General features: G+C 41.3%; 2 protein-coding genes across 2 annotated transcripts; both read left to right on the top strand.

Annotated features, from left to right (window-relative positions):
- Positions 1–851: 851 nt before the first annotated feature.
- LOC308078333 (extracellular calcium-sensing receptor-like) lies at positions 852–10374 on the top strand (the record flags this gene model as incomplete). Its single annotated transcript, XM_080419451.1, has 9 exons — positions 852–961; positions 1102–1396; positions 3281–3367; positions 4057–4326; positions 5054–5245; positions 6768–7043; positions 8927–9154; positions 9255–9378; positions 9461–10374. The coding sequence occupies 9 exons, from the start codon at positions 852–854 to the stop codon at positions 10372–10374; spliced, it is 2496 nt and encodes an 831-aa protein (XP_080275577.1).
- A 4087-nt stretch (positions 10375–14461) lies between these two features.
- On the top strand, positions 14462–26345 carry LOC308078332 (extracellular calcium-sensing receptor-like; the record flags this gene model as incomplete). The annotated part of the gene is made up of 9 exons (XM_080419450.1): positions 14462–14594; positions 14958–15199; positions 18111–18238; positions 18945–19212; positions 20547–20633; positions 21150–21428; positions 22568–22702; positions 25224–25347; positions 25432–26345. The coding sequence occupies 9 exons, from the start codon at positions 14462–14464 to the stop codon at positions 26343–26345; spliced, it is 2310 nt and encodes a 769-aa protein (XP_080275576.1).
- Positions 26346–27340: the final 995 nt, after the last annotated feature.

The raw sequence follows: 27340 nt of genomic DNA, 5'->3' as shown, positions 1-27340 counted from the left end.
GTGGTGTAAAGTACTTTTACTTCTACTCCACTACATCTCAGAGGCAAATATTGTACTTTTACTCCACTACAATTATTTGAAAGCTTTAGTTACTTGCTACTTTGCAGATATAAATTATTATATTATAAAACTTACATTAACCACTTTAACCATATTTTATACCTAGGCTATTTGAAAATAGCCGATCTACAAGCTCACAGCGCGTCCCATCGCGACGCGTTGTGAGCTTGTAGATCCGCTATTTTCAAACATTTTAGTACTTTTACTTTTGGTACTTTAAGTACATTTTGATACCAATACTCTTGTACTTTTACTCGAGTAAAATTTGAATTCCGGACTTTTACTTGTAACAGTACTTCTACATTGCAGTATTGACACTTAAGTAAAGAATTTGAGTACTTTTTCCACCACTGGAAAAGAGAGAGGTTACTCCAATATGCTTTACACAGAGCTAGGCCTGCACTCACATCTTGGACACACCCCAACACAGTTAGCACCTTAGGCTCCACGACTTGTGCCATATAGGGCCGTCAAAACAGCACATACAGTGTACATTATTGTATGTTAAGCCCTGCCCATACGTCTGCCTCTGCCCAGATGGGTGTCGTTCAAGATTACGTAGTGGCATAAGGTAGCACAAGGGATGGAATAGCACTATGTATAAAATGTAGCAACTGGACAAAGAGTTTGGGAAAGGGGTTAGACAGAGGAGAACAGTCATGAGGGCTTCTCTACACATACACCTGCTTTCATACCTGTACTTAACCTTGATATTGTTCTCTTCATTCTCTGCTTTGTCTTCCTCACCTTCCTCTTCTTGTGAGTTACAGACACCGTTTAATCTCAGTAGAATGTACCAGGCTGGTGACTTTATTCTGGGCGGCTTGTTTCCGATCCACTACTACTCTGTCTTCCCTGAGTTGTCTTTCACCTCCAAGCAACAGGAGTTAACTTGCTATGGGTGAGTATCACAAATAAAATGGCATGCAAAGAACAGGGAACTTGTTTTGATAGATAGTACCACAGGATTAGAAAATTGATATATTGATATATATTCTACAAAGACAAATATTCAAAGGTGCAGTGATGTTTTTGTGTCAGTTTTCACGTCGAAGGGTTCAGACGGGCCCTGGCCATGGCATTAGCCATTAGTGAGATCAACAGAAACCCCAGCATACTACCCAATGTGACTCTGGGATACAGCCTCCTCGATAACTGTATCACACTTGGAGTTGCGGTCCGTGCAGCTTTGTCATTGATCAGTGGGAGAGAGAAGCAGTTTCATTTGGATGAGAGCTGTGTTGGGTCCCCTCCAGTGCTCGGAATTGTGGGCGATTCTGTCTCAACCCATTCTATTTCCATCTCTAGTATAATAGGTTTGTACAGAGTGCCCCTGGTAAGTTTCCTACTTGAATCCCCTTCTTTTTTTCTTTTTCTTTTTGGGGTTACTAATTTGTCCAAATCTAAAACATTATAAACAATGTATAGTCTTTTCAACATCATTTTACTTGCAGGCAGAGCATTTGAGCAGAGAGGGCACATTTTGCATTTAGCTTGAAGCAGGCTTTCAGAAGTTAAGAACCAATCTGAATCTGTGTTAGAGGTCTGATTCATTACGGACCCAATTCCTACAGCCCCGATATTCATACAGTGATATTCAGAATTGTATATGTAGAACTTTAGAACTTTGCACTCACTGTCATACACATAATAAGGATACAACGTAATAATACAAAATACATTGCAACATGTCTTGTCTCCCCGATCTCGCAAGGTACCGCATGTGATTCCGAATGTATTTCATGTCATCCACATTTTTCTGTAATCTGCCGACGTGTGATTGCTAATTCCTTGTGTCATTGATGTTTTTGTCATCAGTAAAATCAAAGGTAAAATGGAAGTGTCAGCTTATGCTCTATAGCAAGTCAATTCAAGTGCTTACGGGAGAGAGAGAAAGAGAGAGAGAGGGAGAGAGGGGGTTAGGGTGGGGGGGGGGGGTGAAAAGAGAGATCTCACTACATCGACCTGCCATAAACAAACATGCAGAAGATACCTTTAAATAATTGTGGAAATACCGTTGCTGTGTTTAAATGCTGTTTACGCATTTCCATAATCTAGTAGGGCTGTATCTTTAATTGTACCTAGATATTTATTTTTTGTTTTTATTTCACACTTGCTTTGGCAATGTCAATGTACAATGCAGAGAAAGCCCCTTTGACAGGATTTGCAGTTATTGCCTATCTTGAAGCCAACGTCCACGTCTTTTACACTGCCCAGGAATGCATTAGGGCAGAGGTCTTCAACAGGGGGTCCGGGACCCCTAGGGGGTCCTCAGAGTTACTACAGGGGGTCCGCCAAATCTTTGTGTGATAGGATTTTAGTTTTTACATTAACCACTTGAACCCTAGCATCCCTATTCTGAGGGGAACATTAGCCGAAAATAGCCGATCTACAAGCTCACAACGCCTCGCGCTGCAAGGTGTTGTGAGCTTGTAGATCGGCTATTTTCGGCAAAGAAAGGGGGGGGAAGAGCAGACTAAGTACAGAGTGAAAGTTTACTTAGTGATGATGGTTTAAGTGGTTAAATGTCTGAAAATACACATTAACATGAAACCAACATCTATGAAAAGCTTTAATCCGCAACACAAGTTTATGCAGTATATAGTGGGGGTCCCTGCTCCATCTCTCTCTCAGAGAGAGGGGTCCTTGGCCTTGACGTTGAAGACCCCTGCATTAGGGGTTCAAATGTGGATGGTGTGCATTTTGCGACAGTGTTGCTGTCCATGGTGCTGAACCCATTAAGACCGGGAAAGCATCTGTGTCATTTTAGATTTGAGCAAAAAAAAGCATTATTTTGGCTACTAAAAAATAGCAGATCTACAAGCTCATAGCGCGCCACTTTGTGCCGCACTACGAGCTTGTAGATCTGCTATTTTTGAAAAATCACAAACATTTGTGCAAATCTTTAAATATATATGATTTTAAAGCCAACGCATTACACTCAATTCTTTGCTTCTGGGTGGTCCCTGGAACAACATATTTTGAGATGAGGGTCGGCGGACAAATACATATAATTTTGGGTGGTCCTTGACATGAAAAAGTTTGAGCACCACTGATATTGCAACATAGGTTTTTCAGAAAACTGTTAGGACTTAGGAGACATTTGCAGAATCGGGTCCTAAGGAGTATTCATTTGGGTTTGGGGGGTGGTGAGCGTCGGAGAAATGAAAAAACGAATGTAGTATTATTACAGAACAGATGTTTTATGCCTTTTTTTCAGGTAAGTTACTACTCCACCTGCTCCTGTCTGAGTGATCGGAGTCAGTTCCCATCCTTCTTTAGAACTGTCCCAAGTGATGCCTACCAGGTGAATGTATAGTTGCTATAAAGTAGTACATGGTCTATACACTTACCCCCTTTTTTTTACTGTACATACATTGATTATTATTTATTTTTTATTGTTCATCAATAATGATGTTGTTGTAAATTATTGTCCAATGACAAAAACTAAATCCATCCATCCATCAGTGGTGGAAAAAGTACTCAAATGTTTTACTTAAGTAAAAGTATCAATACTGCAATGTAAAAGTACTCTGTAAGTAAAATTCCGGAATAAAAAATGTACTTGAGTAAAAGTACAAAAGTATTGTTGTCAAAATGTACTTAAAGTACTAAAAGTAAAAGTACTAAAATGTTTGAAAATAGCAGATCTACAAGCTCACAACGCGTCGTGTCGCGATGCGTTGTGAGCTTGTAGATCGGCTATTTTCAAATAGCCTAGGTATAAAATAGGGCTAAAGTGGTTAATGTATGTTTTATAATGTAATAATTTATATCTGCAAAGTAACTAGTAACTAAAGTTTTCAAATAATAGTAGTGGAGTAAAAAGTACAAATTTGCCTCTGAGATGTAGTGGAGTAGAAGTAAAAGTACTGACAATTTAAAATACTCCAGTAAAGTAAAAAAAATCCCTCAAAATTGTACTTAAGTACAGTACTTGAGTAAATGTACTTAGTTACTTTACACCACTGTCATCCATCCATCCAATCCATTCAGGTGCGAGCTATGGTCCTGATTATGAAGCGGTTCGGGTGGACCTGGGCAGGACTGCTGATAGCTGATGATGACTATGGCCGATACGCTGCCAGATCCTTCCAGACAGACCTGGCCCAGTCTGGTTTGGGTTGTCTGGCTTATCTGGAGGTTCTGCCCTTTGACCATGACCCATCTGAACTTCAGAGGATTGTCACTGTGATGAAGAAATCCACAGCTCGTGTGGTCATTGGATTTGTATATGGCATCCATATGCAGGCTCTCATGGAGGAGGTTGGTTTTTTTTTTATTTATTTTTTTTACTCTCTTTAGATAAATTGATCCACAGATGAAAGGTGGGTGTAAACATCATCGGGATTGGTCGACCACCTCCGGATATTGTAGTAACAGCCGATAATTCAAACAATGAGTTTTGTTTGTTTGTTTTTTGCCCCTCAGGAGAACACTGGAGTTACTTGTGTTTTCAGACATATATAAGAATATAAGCCTGATTATATAAGATTATATAAGAAAGAATGAATGAATAAAGAAAGAAAGAAAGAAAAAAGGGGGGGGGGGGTTGTCATTTTACCCCCACACTTTGTTTGTGGTCCAAATGATCTAGAAGGCCCAGGTAAAAAAAAGTCATATTAAAGTGAAGACATCCTTCCATAAAAACAATATATGTTGCAGTTTAATTGCAAGCATATTTTTTATCAATCAATCTATCTATCTATCTATCTATCTATCTATCTATCTATCTATCTATCTATCTATCTATCTATCTATCTATCTATCTATCTATCTATCTATCTATCTATCTATCTATCCCCTCTCTCTCTCTCTCTCTCTCTCTCTCTCTCTCTCTCTCTCTCTCTCTCTCTCTCTCTCTCTCTCTCACACACACACACACACACACACACACACACACACACACACACACACACACACACACACACACACACACACACACACACACACACACACACACACACACACACACACACACACACATCAACAGGTGGTAAAGCAGGATGCTTCAGGTCTGCAATGGATAGCCAGTGAGCCCTGGACGACAGATACGATACTCATGACTCCTCAGTTCATGCCGTACCTGAGAGGCACCCTCGGAACTGCCGTCCGCCGTGGAGAGATACCAGGCCTCAGGGAATTCATGTTGAAAATACAACCTGACAATGAAGAAAATGGCATAGTGAGTCTTTTGTTTAGTTTATTTAAGTCATTTCAAAGCGACGTCAGTTTTTTCAATATTCTCAAGGTACATTATTACATTTATTAGGGCTGTGCATCCCTCCCTTATAAGACGATCCGATACGCATCTAGATACATGGGGCTCTGATATGGAATTATTTAATATGGAACGGTTTGTTGTGATTTGATTCATGCAATTTGATGTGATATGATAGAGTTCTTACCATTTGTTTAATGTAGACATTCATTTTCCATTATGAAGTAAAACAAGCCAATTATATAACAGTTGCATAAACTACTAACCAGTGTGCAGTGTGGTTAAATGCACTGTATACTGTCAGTACATAGTAAACACTATAATTGAATGCACTGTATATTGTCAGTCGAAAGAAACTGTGTGCTGTTTCCAATTCAGGATATATCCTATACTGTCAGTAGACAATGACAGTAAACAGTGTCGTACCAGTAGCCACAGAATACTACTTCTACAAGCTAAATATGGGCCACGATATGACAGCCTGTCAGCTTATAGATGTGTTCTTAGGCTCTAGCAATGTAGCCTACTGTATAATTAATGTTTTGTTGAGAGTGAATGAGAGTGTGTTTGTCTTAGGGTTACCTTGTGCAGGGCTGCAAGTTCAGCAAAACATGTGATTGAATATCCTCTATGTCACTCTTGTTTAATTTCATTGTTTTACTTTGATTTACAACTCTGGTATTTGAAATGAAATTTCCCCAACACCCTCAACTACAAAACAGGCTTTTAGAGGCCGTGATTACAGTAGCTCTCGCCAAGTTGTGGCTGGAAAAAGTGTTTAATCTCCATGTTCTTGCTTGAACATGGAGTAATAATAGTATCCATTGAATAATCATCACCCGCATAGATTTTACCATGTTGTTTTTCTGCCGCTGTATTTAATAATTGCTTTATAGAAATTAACAAGTGGCCAAACTTGTATCCAGTTTTTCTTCCTTCTTATAAAACCCAATCATCTTTCAAACTTTAGATTATAGTTTTGATGGTCCACTGTTGTTGTTTACCTTGAGCTCTCTCCACAAAAAAAGGTCAACACAAGAAGGTATTTATTGCAAATGAGGGGCGGTCATTAATATCTATAACTAAGTAATGACTTGTAATGACTAACCCTTTAGATCAGAGAGTTTTCCACAGCATTGATTTTACTATTTGAAGATCCTCAGTCCTAATAAAAAATTGCTAAATCAAGAGGAAGTTGATTTTCATATATAAAAAAACAGTACTGGGTTTTGTGATGTTCTATATATTGTCTGAATCAGCTTTATTTGCGTTCGTTTACGGGCTAAAAGAGTGACATTGACAGCCGTTTCACCGTAAAATGTCAATGAGGAGCATATTTTGAATTATCAATTTCTAATCAATGTAGCAATTATTCTTGATTTTGTGTCCAACTTTGGAGTTACATCATGGTAAGGTAACTACACAACCCAAACCTCTAGCCCTTTAACCTAATATATACGCTTAACTCTTCATCATGTTTCTTCAGGTGAGGCAATTTTGGGAGCAAACCTTTCGGTGTAAATTTGCACCCCTTCCGTCAGAGTGGGTGGATGCTGGTGGAAGGGTGTGTACTGGACAAGAGGACCTGGCAACAGCAGAAACTACACTTTTGGATGTGTCTGACCTCAGGGTAGAGTGTTATGCGTACAAGGGTGTGTATGCTCTGGCCCATGCCCTCCATGACATGTTGCAGTGTGTGCCAGGAAAAGGGCCTTTCACTGGGCACAGCTGTGCCAGTTTGCAGACAATACAGCCATGGCAGGTGTGATATGAATTCACAGTTTACCTGTTAATGTTTCTAGTTGGATCTAATTTAGGCATAGTTTGTAAGTATGACATTGGTAAAATAAATCACAAAGAATTGCCAAAGAAGGATGAAAGAAGTTTTATACGTTTTCTTATAGTGAGATATTGTAATACTAATTGCCTGGCAGTACATTTTTATCAGTGTTTGGAGCAGTACACAGTTATAAAGAAGCCTTTTGGGGAGATGCAAGCTGGGACAAAGAAGGACATGTTTTCCAGGCTGATTTGTTTTTCTTCTAACAGCCAGATATTTAATGCCCAAATAAAGTGACAAACTAATTGTTTCTAACCAAAATGCCATTCATAAACTTGGAACAAGACTTTTGTCAGTCATTACAGTTTTCCAGTATATTCTGGTGTTGAGCACCTTTTCTTGCAATGTAAAACAAAGAATCTGCTTCGCAGTGCCGGCCAGTGTGTGCATGCGTGTCTTTTCAACACACACACACACACACACACACACACACACACACACACACACACACACACACACACACACACACACACACACACACACACACACACACACACACACACACAGAGTCACTTGTTGAAGCGGCTGGCACCGATTAAAAATGGCTAAATTACCTTTCCATGCATCTAATAAATACATAAGAAATGCCACAGGCCCAAGCCTGGCATGCGTAGAGAGAGGAGAGGTTTAGGGTCAGACGGTTTGAGGGTGGGTAGGTTCAGGTGGGAGAGTGGAGAGAGAAATGCATAAGGTTATGAGGTGGGGATCTGAAGACATGAATAAAGTATAACAGAGAGATTAGAGGGAGAACAGGGATCTGGAGAAGACTAGGTCCAATGCTTTACCAGCTTTACGAGTAGGAGGAGAAGGAGATCTCAAATGAAGACAGAAGAGGTGAAACAGTGAGATCTTCTTCTCTGCGGGTAGGTTGAAGTCACCCAGTAGAATGAAAGGGGTGCTCTTCCAGGAAGTCCCCAAGTGGACCTGGGGGATGATAGAACGATAGAGCACAATGATGGAGAGAGGGACAGGTTGTGCAATTGAGATAGCATTGAATTGAAATGTGAAAGGAGCGAGAGAGATGAGAGAGATTAAAAACACATACATTTGGGGTGCCCACTGGCCTAGCGGTCCAGGCGCATACCACATACCACATACCACATGCGACAGCGTGTCGCAGGTTCGACTCCCGATCCCCGCGACCTTTGCTGCGTGTCACCCCCCCATCTCTCTCCCCATTTCCTGTCAGCCTACTATCCTATCAATAAAGGCAGAAAAAGCCCCAAAAGATATCTTTAAAAGAAACACAGAATTTCCACTTGGGAGATATGAGTAAACCAGTACCACTGCCTCGGCCTGAAAGTGCAGCAGGGCTAGCAGCGTTAGAAAGTGCAGCAGGGGTAGCACTGTTAGAAAGTGCAGCAGGGGTAGCAGTGTTACCTGGGGTGATCCAAGTCTCAGTGAGAGCACAGAATTGCAGAGACTGGAGGACTGAGGGACTGAAATAAATTCAGCCTTCTGGGCTGCAGTTTCAGAGACCTCCTTCCACAAGGATGTGGTGACCAGGTGACCTATAGCTGGATAGGTGAGTTAAGAGGGGTTTCTGTGGCGAGAAAATTTGCGCCTAGGACTTTGAGAAGAGGAGAGACAAATTCTGTTATAAGCAGAATCAATCAAAGAATCAAACAGAATAGATTAGTCTACGTAAGAAGACAGCAAAAAAAGAGAATCAAGGCATAAACAACAGCAAAACTTGGCAGCGATTAGTGAATAAAGTCATTGTAACAATTGTGTAATATACTGTTTTTTTGTGTTTGTTGTTTTAGTCTCTTGTTCATCATAATTCTGCTCATCACCATTTCTAGCTTATGTATTACCTGGAAAAGATCAACTTCACCACATCATTGGGTGATTATGTATCATTTGATGAAAATGGCGATCCTTTACCAAGCTATGATGTCATGAACTGGGTGTGGTTCCCTGATGGAAGTGCAGAGATTAACACTGTAGGAATGTACAAGAAGTCAGCTTCTGGAGATGAAGAACTCATCCTCGATGAAGACAGAATATTTTGGGACTTTGAAGTCAAAAAGGTCACTTCAGCTTCCTAAAAAAAACTACTGTAATGTCAAGCTCATGATGTGAATGTAATATAGCTTAGACTGAATGTGATCATTGTCATTTCCACTATAGCCTCCTCGGTCAGTGTGCAGTGAGAGCTGTCTCCCTGGAACCCGTGTGGCCAGAAGGAAAGGGCAACCTGTCTGCTGCTTTGACTGCATTGCTTGTTCTGAGGGAGAGATCAGCAATGAGACTGGTAGGTTTACATGATGTAGCTATGTATAGTAGGTTATTGATACTGTACTTGTCTGTCCCTTTAATTTTGCCCTCTTTGTCAGACTCTACAAAGTGCACCAGTTGTCCAGAGGACTTCTGGTCCAGTCCCCAGCGTGACCACTGTGTCCCTAAGAGCGTGGAGTTCCTCTCCTTCCAAGAGGCCCTAGGTATCTCTTTGACATTCATCTCATTGTTAGGAACTCTCATCTGTGCCATTACCCTGGGAATCTTCATCTCTCATCGAAGCACACCCATGGTACGCGCCAACAATTCAGAACTGAGTTACCTTCTCTTGCTGTCACTCAAACTATGTTTTTTGTGCTCACTTCTGTTCATTGGCCGTCCCATGCTCTGGACTTGTCAGCTGAGGCATGCAGCATTTGGGATCAGCTTTGTGCTGTGTGTCTCGTGTATCCTGGTAAAGACTATGGTGGTGTTGGCTGTGTTCAGGGCCTCCAAGCCTGGGGGTGGAGACATTCTGAAGTGGTTCGGTGCGATGCAGCAGAGAGGAACAGTTCTGGCTCTTACTGTCATCCAGGCAATAATCTGCATAGCCTGGCTTGTGTCTGCCTCACCAACTCCTCAGAAAAACACACAATACCACAGTGATAAGATAGTGTATGAGTGTGATGTTGGATCAACAATTGGTTTTGCAGTCTTGTTAGGTTATATCGGTTTACTGGCACTCCTCAGTTTCCTCCTAGCATTCATGGCAAGGAATCTTCCAGATAACTTCAATGAAGCCAAGTTAATCACTTTCAGCATGTTGATCTTCTGTGCCGTGTGGATAGCCTTCATCCCAGCATATATCAGCTCTCCAGGCAAATATGCAGATGTAGTGGAGGTATTTGCTATTTTAGCATCTAGTTTCGGCATTTTGGTGGCACTGTTTGGACCAAAGTGTTATATAATCCTTTTGAAACCCGAGAAAAACACGAAGAAGTCCATCATGGGTCGAGGTGCCACCAAAACATAGTTATATCAATTCTATATAATCAAACGTGCACCAGAACATGAGAAAGAGGACAAAAGTTGACTCTTCAGTGAGTGACCTCTTGTAAAGCTGGTGTCCATGTTTGGTTCAGGACCACATTGAGGCATATTAAACAAATGCCATAAGTTCTTAAAGGTTATGTCAATTGCTGACTCCCTGTGTTTCTAGTTTTTATGAATTATATCCTATCTGTGGTTCAAGTCAGCTACCTCCGGGGCTTTCTAAAAAAGACATCTAATAGACTCTGTGAAGGGAACTACAGTCATGCACAGAGCCTATTGGGCAAGGATATTTACATGAAGAAATATAGTCAAATATACAGTGTTCCTCAGTCTATATATCGAAAAATCAAAAATAAAAATGTGTAGAATATGAAGCTATGTCTACATAATAATGGTATTGTGATATTTTTTATCATCAAACAACAGGTCAAATATACAGTGTTTCTAATCTAATGATAAAAAAAAATCTGCTTCTTTTCTTAGAAATTGACATATATTACTATTATTATCATCATTGACATAATATGCATTATAATCACAGGTACATCGCTAACTGTATTCGAAGAACAGCTACAGAACTGGACACAGGCTGAATCCACTATCAACAAGTGTCCAGTGTCCCATGAGGCCTTGTATGAATTATGGGCATCACTTTCTGTTGCCAGTCATTCAATTAATTTGAGCCATCCGTGTCAGTCAATAATAATGTGGGATCACAACCTGCCTGAAATTTTTAAAAAGGGTCAAATTTACCCTATGCGGGGTCGGTAAAAGGGCCTTTCTTTGTGGAGTTTGCATGTTCTCCCTGTGTCCCCTACTCGCTCTCTGCGGGTATGGGTTCCCAAACTTTTCAGCCCGCGACCCCAAAATAATGTTGCCATTGACTCGCGACCCCACCTAACCCTGGAGGTAATTTATGCACATAGACTTGCACGTTCGGTGCGTATTTGTAATGTAAAATAATTTCGCGACCCCAAGTGGGGTCCAAACTTTGGGAACCACTGCCCTACCGTAGGTACCCTCACAAAAGAACATGCAGTAATCCTGGTCTCTATCCACAAGTTTCCTAGGGCGTTGTGGGCATCACTTCCTGTCAATTTGATCCAATCAAATCCAATGAAATCCAATGATATCCAATGAAATCGACAGGAAGTGATGCCCACAACCCCTAGGAAACGTGTGGATACTGCCTCCCCCTGGCCCCTGGTGGAGGGTAAAGGAACTGGTGGAATAACGTGTTCCTTCCACGTGCTATGTCCAACCGGGGAAACTGCATGGGGATTAAATGATGCTTGTTAAGTAACTTCAGCACTTGATAATAAGCATTGATCATTAAATTGAATCAGCTGTGTGGAGGGAGATATTGTAGAGAAAGTAAGCAGACTAATACCCTTTCAGATTTATGTCAGGTTGTGTTCCCACATTATTTTATCCCTCAATTGAATGGAATGACTGACAACAGGAAGTGATGCCCATAATTCACATACCCCCCTTCCCCTGTAAGCGTAACTTGTGGATTGGGACTCGGGAGAATTTAAGGTTAACACAATAATCAGCCCAAGTGGAACTAACAGACACATTACAAGATGAGGTGACATCTGGTGGACAGACAAGGACGCACAGGAGGAGACTGGAGGGACAGGCAGGAGAGACGCAGCCGGCAACTCCTGTACCATCATAGCATCAATTGCTTCCTAAAAGGAAAATAACAACTCTGATTAACATATTTGTACATGTATACAAATAATACTGACAAGATGAATATTGGTAAGGTACCCGCTTCAACACCATTTTGGGACAACAGTTGTTCCCCTCCCTCTGATCTGCCTTTCACCTATAGTATCTCCCTTTGTCTTCTGTCAGTTGTTCCTCTGTCACCTCTGGTTCCTCCTCCCTCTCCGACAAAGAGTAGAACATTGAGTTGTGGGTGAGCTTCTTTGTGGGTGAGGACAAATTTATAGTTAAATACATGTTTCTGAATATTCTATGTTTTAAAAAGGAAAGATTTTGCATCACGCATTTAATTAAATGGTTTGGATAAGTGTTTATATGTATATTTCAGTTTTGGGGATTCGATACAGCCGACTAGTTGCACAAGCTCCACACAGAAACGCAACCTTGTCCGCGGTTCGAACCTGAGACCTTCTTTCTGTGAAGCAACAGTGCTAACCACTGCACAAGTGTGCCACCCCTAACCCAAACAACAGAGACATGACCGACCAAACACACTTTTACAAACTTTGTTCATATACTATCTAAATAAAAATACTTAGCATCTGTGGGCAAGCAAACAGCATCTATCTATCTAAATAGAATTAAGCCACATCCCACTGAGGAAGTTACATCATCATCACCATCATCATCATCATCATCATCATCATCATCATCATCATCATCATCATCATCATCATCATTATCAGGCACATAGCAGGATGAAACACCAATGACTGCATTTTTCTTTTAATTATTCTTACCTTTTCTACCTTAAAGTAATACTAGGTAACGTTTTCAACAAAACTAAAGTTAAATTGTATATCTTTTGTGAGTGGCAAAAGTTTCACAACACCCACTCCATGAATTTCACCCCCGGAAGCCTTTTATTTATATATTTTCTATTGAACGTGGACTGGGGGGACTTTCCCGGGAAAATGACGTTCCTGGCCGACGTCATGACGTCGGCCAGGAACTACCGCAACGGTTTCCTGTTTGGCCAGGAACTATCGCGCTAATAACACAAAGGAACCTCACGCTGATTTTAAGAGAATGTAGGATTGGAAGATCGAAAAAGAAGAGAAAAAGAAAGCACAGCTCATGGTAACTAATGCTCCACTGGCTAAGAGAAACGATCCGTAGATAGTATAAAACAATTAAAAGATCGCTTTTTGAAACGCTTCCGGCTTCCGGTGAAAACGAATGGAATTCTGGGTAATCGAGGACAACGGAAAATGTAAGCAGTGACGGTAGTGACCAGCAGAGGTTGCTAAAAATCGTTATTTGTGATTCTGCATTGTACAACTTTAAGAATTAAATAATTAAAGGTTCACCCTGCACATTTCAATTGTAGAAGGGCATATTCTGACCTGGAATGGGTGCCAGAAAGGCCCTCAGAGGGTGTTTCTTATGAAGCCCAGTGGGCTGACAGGCAGAACACAGGTCAAAGTCAGGACACACTGTACACTTAAACCTGGTCCCCATAATTCTTCTCTCACAGCCGTCAACAACCATGCCAGGGTGCATGGTCTGGGGTCGTGGGGGACCACAGAATTCACCTCGAAGCTCTTTTTTTCTTTGAAAACACTTAATCAGTATAAATGAGTATAAAACTAGGAAAAGTGCTCCTCCGAGCACAGGTCTCCACCAGGTCAGGTAGGTTATTGTGGGCCAGCAATGTTCGGAATTCGCCAATCAGAATGGAATATGAGAAATCGGGCGGAACCGTCTTGATCACTTGACTATAGAGATAACATGTACCGATTTGCATGACGTTGTAGGAGTAATATTAAAAAGAAAAGTTTAGCAAAATTCGGCCTCCTGGTGGCGCTATATAATAGGGCAATGTTAAAAAGGTGGCATTTGTTCCTCAATGTAGCGTGACAAAATGTATGTATGCAAAATGTCACGGAAATTGCACACTGTGTTGATTTGAGGTATCTTGTTCAAAACGGAGCACTCCTGCAAACTCTGGAAGCAATTTTTGCCAATCAGGATGAAATATGACAGAATGACACACGGACGGACGGACGGACGAAAGGAAGGACGGACAGGGTGCAAAACATATACTCTCTCGCCATGCCTTTCGGCCTGGCGGAGACAACAATAAAACTGTAGTAATATTGCTAGTGTACGGAATATGATCAACTTAATTACTTTATTCATTTATTATTACTGTCTCTTGTAAAATGTTGGTAAATTTTTTGTCAAATTGTGTCTACTTTGTAAACTAATCTAACTTTGGTAAATGTTTGCGGACATGGGTCAAATAGCATTCACAAAATATTTGATTTGTTTAAGGTTTGTTTATTTATAATCTACTGTAGTTGGGCATGGATTTAACATAGGACAAAAGGATGAAGCGCATATCTCTGTCAGGCCAGGTGGCCTACCCAGGGCTGTGTAAGAGGCAGAATGTGATTGTAGGAATGGTGTGCCAGGGGGAGAAGACGACAGCCTCCCTGTGGCCTCCCCTGCAAGTAACAAATGGTGCAAGACCAACTTGTGAAACAGATGTTGCCACCCAATCGTCGAGCTGGAAGACCAGGGCGTAAAAGGCCGGGGGGATGTAGGTCCGAGCCAGGACGGGCGACTAATCTTCAGTAGACAGCATGGTCTGGCAACCTTCGTGAGGGATGACCTCAGCTGGACAGACAGTGGCCGTTCATCGCCTGGCTCCAGTGTTGAGTGGCTGGTCACTCAAATCCAGGAAACATCAGTGGTCAACGTCTAATAAGCCTCCTCAATCTACGTTGACCATGTTGGCACTCCCGCTGGTCCCGGCACCCGCCATCTATGCCGGGGATTTCAACTGCCAGCATACAGACTGGTGATACAGCCACACATCTGCAGATGGAGAGGCGCTGAGTGAATGGGTCTCCAATGCTCTTCTCCTGTTCGACCCCAAAGAGCACCCAAGCTTCCACTCTCCCCGATGGAACACCCCCACCAACCCAGAGCCATGTCCTTCGCCTTGTGCCACAGAGCTGACCCCACACCAGAGAGACGCATCCTTGACAGGTTCCCCTCGATCCCACCGCCGACCATCCATCATCCAGCTCCCTTCTCTGGTGCAGCCAGTAGCGGGCAAGCCTGTCAGGACATGGAACTTTAGGAAGGCCAACTGGCCGACATACACAGCAGAGACAGAAAGAACATCAGTCTGTCTCCGGGACCCAGATTCTGCTGTTGTGTGGGTTGTGCAAATGATGTGAAAATAGCAGATCTACAAGTTCGTACAAGCTTGTAGATCAGCTATTTTTCATAGTTTTTAAATGTTTTTATAATAATAGTTGTTTTTTTTTTTCAAATGCTTTGGACATGGTTTCCACCCGACAGCAATGTTTTGTGTTTGTGGAGCTTCCTGTCAGAGGATAACACTCAGCTGAGGGACTAAGCGGAGCTCTCTGGTTAGTTGAAGACGCCTAAGGCTTCACCCTTGTTTTCCCTCACGCCATAGCCACGTTAGATAGCTGACAACAACCCCTCCGACATCGTCTCTTTCGTGTTTTCTGTCTCGGTTCCCACTGGAATCTGTCTTTCAGGTCTTTTGCATCATGGGTCTCTTAAGAGCACACATGGGCAAATGGCGGCCCGGGGGCCACATGCGGCCCCCACCTTCACTTAATGCGGCCCACAGGTTAATATTGGAATACTGATATATTATTGATTTCAGCTGTTCCAATTCCAAATATGCAAACATGACCCACTTTAATTACTTCAGTCTATTAGTAGTTTAATGACTAGTATTAAAATGATATTGTCTGTTTTTTATGTCCAATGTATAAAGTTAACATACGTATAACTAAATGCATTTGAAATTAAATACAAATGTTGCTTCTAGGATTCCAATAAAAAAATAGCAAAAAAGAATTCAAGATTAAAATTCAAAAGTAACAAAAATAGCATATCTACAAGCTCAAAACGCGTCGCGATGTGACGCGTTTTGAGCTTGCAGATCTGCTATTTTTGCTACTTTTTTTGTGACATACTAGATTAACTGGAATGACTAAGACTAAGATCCTTGTGTAGAGAGTTTGATTCTGTTCGTAAAAAGAGTTGGAAAACACAAAAAAGGTACATATTGAAGGAACTACTTCTCCCATGAGCCATTGCGCACAGATTTCCAATGACTCCAGCCAAATTGATCATTTAGCTTAGTTCTGTATAACTTTAATCGTTTCTGCGATAATTTACGATTGTGTCTCTTGGCTATGGGATCAAGGAAGTAGAAACTCAGGTGAGATTGTTGATGTTGTGCTGGTGACCAACACAACATCAACACACTACATAAAACTAAGACAACATCAATTCAACACATCTACACAACAACACAGCCTCAACGCCAACACAACTACACAACGGCAACACAACATAAATAAAACTACACAACATTGACAGAACATCAACACACACACTCGCACACACACACACACACACACACACACACACGCGCACACACACACACACACACACACACACACACACACACACACACACACACACACACACACACACACACACACACACACACACACACACACACACACACACACACACACACACACACACACTCACGCGCGCGCAAACAGGCATGCAGGTGCGGGCCTGCACTAGTCCTGGTTAATGCTGTTTGTAAGAAAACAAATGGGCATAATATATTGTACAGTAGTTACTAACCATTTAAAACAAATATCAATGAACTAGAAAAAGTGCACAGGTCTCCGCCAGTTCAGGTAGGTTATTGTGGCCTCCTGGTGGCGCTATAATAGCCCAATGTGAAAAGGGTGGCATTTCTTCCTTGGCCTAGTGGGAATGTGCGTGCATTCATGATTTGAGGCATTTTGTTGCAAGAATGTGTATTGCTAAATTAGACCTGCTGGTGGCGCTTTAACAGGGCAATGTGAAAAGGGTGGCATTTCTTCCTCTGCCTAGTGGGACTGTGCGTGCAAATTTTCACGGAAATCGCACAACCGGGCCAACGGTGCCGGAGATTAGCTGCTCGCAGACAGATGGACACACGGACAGACGGACGGACGGACAGGGGGTAAAACATACTCTCTCGCCATGCCTTTCGGCCTGGTGGAGACAATAACAAATCTACAAGCTCACAACGTGATGTGATACGACGCATTGTAAGCTTGTGGATCTTCTATTTTCATTATATTTGAAATATGCCTTAAGTGCATGATTCATAATGTTCTTTTTACCCTTAATTCCTAGAAATGTAGTAGATTCAAAAGCACAATATTTGTCTTTGAAATGTAGTGGAGTGAAAGTCACTCCACTACAGTATCCAAAACTACCATGAAATGTAATGTTAGTTACTCATGACACTGGTCGTGCTGAAACTTGGCCTAATGCAGAAATGCAGCTGATTCCTTTGATTCCAGTTGACAGATTATTGACATCATGGTAAAGCATATGCCTGTATATGTGTGTGGGTCGAGGTCACTGTCTGCTAGTGATGACGTATTATTGATGTATTATTGTGTTAATCTCTCATGCTATGCTGATGAATTGAATACATAGGACCCCAATGGAAACAAGTCCCCAGGACTTGTTTGTGTTTTCCTTTTAGTCTTACCGTACCACGTGCTGTTTACATTTCTGACTAATACTGTATTCAATCAATCAATCAAATACACACTTGGAAATTGTAAGCACAAAACCCAACAGGTGAAACAAATGATAGCTGCTTCACTACAAGCACCACTGATTATTAATTATTATGTTAAGCCCTGCCCCTCCTTCTGCCACTACCCAGATGGGTGGTGTGAAAGATTACGCGATGGCATAGGCCTACGTTGGCACAGGGGATGGCATAGCACTGGGTATAAAACTTAGCAACTGGACAAAGGGTTTGGGAGAGGGGGGTTTAGACAGAGTAAAGTCATGAGGGCTTCTCTAGGCACACACCTGCTCTCACACCTGTACTTGACCTTGATATTGTTCTCTTCATTCTCTGCTTTGTCTTCCTCACCTTCCTCTTCTTGTGAGTTACAGGCACAGTTTAATCTCAACAGAATGCACAAGGATGGGGACTTTGTTCTGGGCGGCGTGTTTCCAGTCCACCGCCCTGTCTACCCCGAGTCCAATTTCACGTCCAAGCCACGCGAACCCACCTGCAGAGGGTGAGTATCACAAACACAATATCGAGCCAAGAGAGCCGGGTGCATTTTCTGTGGTTTTTAAGGGTCTAACGTGGATTTTGGGTGAAAACACAGTGTGTATTGTGCAACTTAAAGTTACAAACGGCCAAAGTGGCATTTTCAGGCACTGTTTGTTATGCTGTTTTTGAATGATTGGGCTGTACTGGCCTCTATTTACACTTTGGGGGTTAAATGACCCCTGTCCCCTGTTTAAAATGACATTTTCTAGTGTGTTTTCAAGGTGGTTCAAGATGGATATTTGAGTCAAAATATTCTAGTTACAAACAGCCAAAGTGGCATTTTCACGGAAAAGCACGCTTATGCTGTTTTTGAATGATTAGGCTGTACTGGCCTCCTTTGAATCAGAATCAGAATGTTATTGTCTAGTGGGAGCAAAATACTGTTCTCAGTAACTCATATTGCTTGTTACATTAAAAACAACACACACATTAAAAAGAGGCAACGGCATTCAAAACATAAAAAGGGAGAGAGAAAGCAGCAGTAAAATAAGGGGTAGAAAAGTGCTAATGCATTCAAAGTGCAATATATTGGCACTTTAGAGGTGTAACGGCCCCTGTCTTATATAGTACGTTACCATACGATTAGTTTATGTTGTATATTTCTACAAAGATAAATATTTAAAAAAAATAAACATTATGTGTGTTAGATTTGAAACTAAATGGTTCAGGTTCGTCCAGACCATGGCTTTCGCCGTCACCGAGATCAACAGAGACGCCGGCCTGCTACCCAATGTGACTCTGGGATACAGCCTGTATGACAGCTGTCCCGTGTTCGGGGCGTCCCGCGCTGCGTTGTCCCTGGTGGGGAGAGAGAAGCGGTTTCCGCTGGATGAGCGCTGCGTTGGCTCCCCTGCAGTGCTGGGACTGGTGGGTGCAGCAGGCTCAACAGGCTCTATCGCCATCTCTAGAATATTAGGTTTGTACAGAGTGCCCCAGGTAAGTTTCCTATATCTCAACCAGTGGTGTAAAGTAACTAAGTACATTTACTTAAGTACTGTACTTAAGTAAAATTTTTAGGTATTTTACTTTACTGGAGTATTTACAATTGTCTATACTTTTACCACTACTCCACTACATCTCAGAGACAAATATTGTGCTTTTACTCCACTACAATTATTTGAAAACTTTAGTTACTAGTTACTTTGTAGATTTTGATTATTATTACAAAACACACATTAACCACTTCAGCCCTATTTAAACTTTGGCTATTTGAAAATAGCTGATCTACAAGCTCACAACGCGTCGCGATGCAACGCGTTGTGAGCTTGTAGATCTGCTATTTTCAAAAGATTTTAACACATTTTATACATATGATACCTTGTAAAATGGGACATTCTGTATTCATGAGTACTTTTACTTTTGGTACTTTAATTCAATTTTGATACCAACACTTTTGTACTATTACTCAAGTAAATTTTGAATTCCGGACTTTTACTTGTAACGGAGTACTTCTACCATTGCAGTATTGATACTTTTACTTAAGTAAAAAAATGTAGTACTTTTTCCACCACTGCCTATAACCCTCTTTTACCGTAACCAACTTGATTACGTTTTTCTTAAAGGTTGGGTAAGTGATGTTTTCTTAAAATAAGTATTACATAGCTCTATGTTTATCATTGCTATAGAGTGTATTATTCTCTGTAATAGGAATCTCCCTGTCTCTCAAGCTCTTAACACAATGAAAATGTATTTTCAGGCCGGGATACCAATCCAATCCAATCAGGAGAGAGAACTCACACAGGATACAGGATGAACAAAGTGAAATTGGATGTGATGAGACAAAGACATGACTTGAGCAGACAAAATTGGAACTGGAACACTATAAAATGGAATCTGACAAACGGGTACTCTCTCCTGACTGGCTGAAATTGCTAACCCACCTGAAATCTATTTATTTATTGTTTATTAAAGAGCTGGAGAGACAGGGAGACCCCTGTTACTGAACAAACACTCTATAGCAATGATATACTATCACAACATTAACCACAAACACATCACTTGCCCTGTCTTGAATTAAATATGATGAACAATGTATAGTTTTTTTTACAGTTTGAAAGACATAAAATATTTTTAGTGCTAATAAAAATAAAATAGATATAGATATCCTATCTCCATATTTTTATTTTTTGTGTTTTTTGGTAGATTAATACCCGACTTGAACAAAGCATCAAAGTGTTTTGAGCTTGTAGATCTGCTACATTTGCTATTTTTGAATTTGAAAAGTAACAGTCGTGGACCACGATATTACAGATGTATTGTGTCTTTTGCAGATCAGTTTTGCTGCTACCTGCTCCTGTCTGAGTGATCGCAGTCAGTTCCCTTCGTTCTTCAGAACTGTGCCAACTGATACCTTCAGGGTAAACGTGTACTGACATAAGAGAGTTGGTATATCAACGAGGGCTCAAAATAATAGATATTATCAAATATAAAAACAATAAATAATAATAATAATTTAATTAAATACTTGTTTAATAATCAATCCCTATCTAGTCACACACACACACACACACAAACACACACACACACACACACACCCACGCACACACGCACACACGCACGCACGCACGCACGCACGCACGCACGCACGCACGCACACACACACACACAAAAATCAAAAACTTTACAGATCTGTAATGTTCACATGACACCATTGTGCGACTAAGTATGGTGCCCTTGTAGATCTGCTATTTTGGAAAGATATAGACAAATAAAAACAAAATAATGATTAATAACAACAAAAAACAGTAAAGTTTTGAATAAATTACCGTTAACTTGTTGCAGAGTATTTTTCTACACTCATGGCATTGCTACTTTTACTCAACTAACAAATCTGAAGACTTCTTCCACCACTTCAATTATTTTTATCCAACCAGGTGCGAGCTATTCTCCAGATTATCAAGCGGTTCGTGTGGACCTGGATAGGACTGCTGTTCATGGATAACGAAGCCGGCCGTAATACTGCCCGGGCCTTCCAGTCGGACCTGGCTCAGTCCGGTTTGGGTTGTCTGGCCTACGCGGAGCTTCTGCCATATGAACTAGAGAGACACGACCCAGCAGAGCTGCAGAGAATCGTCACTGTGATGAAGGGATCCACAGCTCGCGTGGTGGTTGTATTCGCATACGCCTTCAGCATGATTAATCTCATGAAGGAGGTTGGGATTATGATATCACAGCTGTTGTCAGGCAGAAACCCTCTTATTCCCATACTTTAACTTTTTATTACTAAATTAACGCTCTACTTGATCATACTACGGCGTCACACGAAAGCATCAAAAGTAGCAGATCCACACGCTCGAAACGCGGCGCGGAGCGGCGTGTTTTGAGCTTGTCGATCTGCTACCTTTGATGCTTTTGAATTTTAATCCTGAAAATTAACAGTCTCTGTCATGTGGGAGGTTTCCACCCGACAGAGCGCACAACGCATTGTGAGCTTGTAGGCTAATTTCACTTTTTACATTTTAAAGAACAAAAGCTAAATTCAATTTCTTTCCCACAAAGTCGATAATTTGTAGTAACTATTATTTATTTTTTTAAATTGGTTAAATTGATCTGTTCGATTAACTGTTGCACCTCTACATGTTGATTTAGGGATTCATAATTATGAGGTATCTGAAATGACATATTGTTGCTGTTGGGTGGAAACCTTGTATGTCTAAAACCATTACTTTTCAGGAAAAGGAGAAACAAAAGAACCTAGAAATTAGCCATATATATATATATATATATATATATATATATATATATATATATATATATATATATATATATATATATATATATATATATATATATATATATATATATATATATATATATATAAACTAAATAAGACTCGTGCAAAATCTTGTTGGACCCCGACTGGAGGTGCAGGTCAGCACAAGAGATATGTATAAAGCTAAAAGAAGAAAACCTTCAAAAGAAGGGACAGCACACTCCTCAGGACTGATTTTGCTTTTTTATTTGTTGCACAACGCGTTTCGCTTCCGCTTCCTCAGGTGCTATGAGCATAACAATGCGTTTCGCTTTCGCTTCCTCAGGTGCTATGAGCATAACACCTGAGGAAGCGGAAGCGAAACGCGTTGTGCAACAAATAAAAAAGCAAAATCAGTCGTGAGGAGTGCGGTCCCTTCTTTTGAAGGTTTTCTTCTTTTATTTTTATATATATATTTATATATATATATACAGTAGGTATACAGTATATATACAATACATTCAACAGGTGGTAAAGCAGAATGTAACTAGTCTCCAATGGATCGCCAGTGAGTGGTGGACAACCTCCCCCGTGCTGCAGACTCCTCGCTTCATGCCGTACCTGAGAGGAACTCTGAGTCTCGCTTTCCACCATGGAGACATACCAGGTTTCAAGGAATTCCTGTCAGAAACACATCCTGACAATGACCCTGACTACAGGCATGAAAATAACATGGTACGTCATATTGTCGGGCGTAAACGCCATATGTCCCAGAGTGTTACTTTCCAGGATAGAAATTCAAAAATAGCAAGTTTCAAGCTTGTAGATCTGCTACTTTCGATGCTTTTGTGTGCCGTAGCAGCTGTAGCAGGCCCGGAGCCAGGATGAAATGACGGAGGGGCCAGTTGAAAATGTAATATAGTAAAAAAATATGTTATCATTTTGTTATTCCTATTCATTGATTTAACAACTCAATAGCCCCTGAAAGGGTAAAATACAACACAAGAAAGACTACTATTTATTTCATAGTGAAGAAGTCACACATCTGAGTTTTCTCATTGATTTAAATAACCTTACATTACACAGAACCACACTGGAAAAAATAAAAAATAAAAATTTAAAGAAGAAAGTTTAAAGAAGCTGCAGGCTATATATGAAAATGAGTGTGATTACCTAAAGGTCAGCTAGTGATCAACAATTATTAAGTACTAGACCATACCCGTGGGGGGATATGCGCACATGATTTGGCGACCCGGGAGCCAGTGAACACCAAAACACTAATAAACAGCTGACATTTGGGGAAAGCGAAAAACGGGCTTCGGTTTTCCGTGCACATGGTAATGGTCAATGGTCAATTCAGATCAATAGAGGAGAACCGGGCAGAAAACATTTTGGCCTCACAACCCACACAGAGCTTTGTGGAATTATAGGAGGATTATATAGCAATTTATAATGGGTTATGATTGCATCATGAGTACTTACACGTGCTTCATAACTGTAATTATGCATTGTTCTAAGCAAAAAGTGGAAGAGACAATCAGCGTTTGCACTCGGCCCTGTGATTGACAGACGCTGATTGGCTCGTCCACATTTTGGTTTCTGCAAAACGCCCACTCAGCAATTGGGGCCAGACCGGTCTGCAGAAGACACATGATAATGTGAATTCACGCGACCGGGATGGTTTGCCAGGCTAATTATGAACTACTTTGTTGTGATTATTTTAATAAAGCATTATGAGTATTTAAGAGTGTTTATAACTAAGTATGTTAAGTATAAGCATATAAGTATGTTTCTAAGGCATTACAGACATGGGATAGATAGCAAGTGTTACCGTTTTCATTGATTGTGTTTCTTCAGGTGAGGCAGTTTTGGGAGCACACATTTCAGTGTAAATTTGCACCCCTTCCACCAGAGTGGGTGGATGCTGGTGGAAGGGTGTGTACTGGACAAGAGGACCTAGCAACAGCAGAAACGAGCCTTCTGGATATGTCTGACCTCAGGGTAGAGTATGGTGTGTACAAGGCTGCGTATGCTCTGGCCCATGCCCTCCATGACATGTTGCAATGTGTGCCAGGAAGAGGGCCTTTCATTGGGCACAGCTGTGCCAGTGTGCAGACAATACAGCCATGGCAGGTGGGATATGACTTCACAGTTTACTGGCGCTGCAACCTTTGATTATTATTATCTTAGCGATTATTCTATCAATCTCATCTATGAAATAATCAAGAAGCGTTTATCTATCTCTCTGGGATGTGCTCTCTCTCCCACAACAATGACAAGTTGATGTTTAAGCTGTTTGAGCTAAGCTATGTGTGCTAATAACACAAAGTGGATTTGAACATTGCGCGTGTGAATGGGCGTGCTGGCTATGAAGATGATATCCAAAGTGCCCTCCCGCTCATAAAACACAGTGTGTGGACACGGGCCATAAATGAAAGTCCTTTATAAGTTTGCAGCGTGTGTGTGTGTTGTGGCGTTCTCTGTTTCTTTGTTTAGTGTGCGTGTGGGAGTGTGCGTGTAAAAGTTCCTCACAATTTGCCCAAAGGTGTCGAAGATTAGCTGCTCACAGACACACGGACACACACACACACACACACACACACACACACACACACACACACACACACACACACACACACACACACACACACACACACACACACACACACACACACACACACACACACACACACACACACACACCTACACACATCCACACACATGGACGGACGGACAGACAAACAGAAGCGGCGAACAATTGGTCTCCGGCCTTTGGCTGTACGTCCGGCCTGACGGAATCAAATCATGTACTTATATCTCGCTCTCCATATTTTTTTCTAATCACCATTGCTAGCTTTTGTATTACCTGGAAAAGGTCAACTTCACCACATCATTTGGTGAATATGTATCATTTGATGATAATGGTGATTCTTTACCAATCTATGACGTTGTGAACTGGGTGTGGCTCCCTGATGGAAGCACAAAGCTTAACTATGTAGCTGTGGTCAAGAGAACACCCTCCGGAGATGAAGAACTCATCCTTGATGAAGACAGAATCTTCTGGAACTTTGAATCAAATAAGGTTTCTTAAAGCTTTCTAAAGTAGCGAATGTTGAGCTCATGAAGTGAATGTAATTTAGCTGTCTCCGCCAGGCTGAATGGCCGAAGGCCAGACGACCAAAAACAATGTTTTTGCTCCTGTCCATCCTTTTCTTTAGTTTAGACTGAAATTGATCATTGTTACTTTCCTCTGTAGCCTCCTCGGTCAGTGTGCAGTGAGAGCTGTTCCCCTGGAACTCGTCTGGCCAGAAGGAAAGGGGAACCTGTCTGCTGCTTTGACTGCATTGCTTGCTCTGACGGAGAGATCAGCAATGAGACTGGTGAGTGTACATTATGTAGAAATAGTACAGTAATCTTTAGGATGATACTGTTGTCTGTTCCTTTAATCTTGTCCTCTTTGTTAGACTCTACAGAGTGCACCAGTTGTCCAGAGGACTTCTGGTCCCATCAACAGCATGATCACTGTGTCCCTAAGATCATGGAGTTTCTCTCCTACCATGAGGCCCTGGGTATTTCCTTGACAACCATGTCATTGCTAGGCACACTTATCTGTGCCACTGTCCTTGGAATCTTCATCTATTATCGGAGCACACCCATGGTACGCGCCAACAACTCAGAACTCAGTTTCCAACTTTTGATGTCACTCAAACTGTGTTTTTTGTGCTCACTTCTGTTCATTGGCCGTCCCAGGCTCTGGACTTGTCAGCTGAGGCATGCAGCATTTGGGATCAGCTTTGTGCTGTGTGTCTCGTGTATCCTGGTAAAGACTATGGTGGTGTTGGCTGTGTTCAAGGCCTCCAAGCCTGGAGGTGCAGACATTATGAAGTGGTTCGGTGCCATGCAGCAGAGAGGAACAGTTCTGATTCTTACTTTCATCCAGGCATCAATCTGCACAGCCTGGCTTGTGTCTGCCTCACCAACTCCTCATAAAAACACACAATACCACAGTGATAAGATAGTCTATGAGTGTGCAGTGGGATCAACAGTTGGTTTTGCAGTGTTGTTAGGTTATATAGGTTTACTGGCACTCCTCAGCTTCCTCCTAGCATTCTTGGCAAGGAATCTTCCAGATAACTTCAATGAAGCCAAGTTAATCACATTCAGCATGTTGATCTTCTGTGCTGTGTGGATAGCCTTCATCCCAGCATATATCAGTTCTCCAGGCAAATATGCAGATGTAGTGGAGGTATTTGCTATTTTAGCATCTAGTTTTGGCCTTTTGGTGGCATTGTTTGGCCCAAAGTGTTATATCATCATACTGAGACCTGAGAGGAACACTAAGAAGTCTATCATGGGTCGAGGCACCCCTAAGACATAGCAGCAGTATAGCAACATCATTTTTTAAACAAATTAATTGAATAAACATAGAATCAAACTTATACCAGGAGATGATATATATTCCATGAAGAACTATCCCCTACTAAAGAACGATTTTATCTAGAGAATGGTTCTTTGTGTTTTATGGTTTTGATGTAGGCCTACCCTATTTTTGGTCAAAGTCTTTGAAGAACCAGAAATTGTTCTTCAAATAGCCATTTTTGTATGGTGCCAATCTACAAGCTCATGTAAGATTTGGTGTTCAAGGGCCCAGGGGGACTAAATGGTTCTTTAAATAACCTTGATCTTAAAAGTTATTTCTGGAACCAAAACGGTTCTTCTATGGCATCACTCTGAAGAACCAGTTTAGGTTCCAGTTGGCTCTGTATTTAATGCTGGATTTTACCGTGCTGGAGAATCATAAATGCTATGGTTAGAAAGCTCCCTTCACTATGATACGAATGTGAACAAGGAGTTAATGGAAATAATTATAATAACATGTTTACAGTAGATAACTTTAATGCATGACCTCAAGTTGTCAAATGTCTTTGACTCCATGTAATAAAATTGATATGTCCATATTTGCGTTGTCAAGTGTTTCACTTTGCTTCATATAAAATATACAGTAGCTGTAGCTTTAATCAGTAACTGTGCTGAAGCACACACACACACACACACACACACACACACACACACACACACACACACACACACACACACACACACACACACACACACACACGCACGCACGCACGCACGCACGCACGCACGCACGCACACACTAAGGTATAGGTTCTTTCCCCTTTGGTTCCACACTCCAGTCCAGTGGGTGGCGTAATGCACCTGTAAGCTGGTTAGCCAACCGTCAAAAAATATTTTGAAGTGCTAGACGGGAAGTCTTAGTTTCATTACTATGGGATTTATGTTGTTTTTCAACATCTATTTTAATACTTATTTTTTTGCATAATTACACCCCCCACCCCCACCCAAAAGAAA

The sequence above is a fragment of the Gymnoscopelus braueri genome (genome assembly GCF_963280865.1).
Source record: "Gymnoscopelus braueri genome assembly, chromosome: 22".
NCBI lineage: Eukaryota > Metazoa > Chordata > Actinopteri > Myctophiformes > Myctophidae > Gymnoscopelus > Gymnoscopelus braueri.
This window is presented reverse-complemented; position numbering and strand designations above follow the sequence as displayed.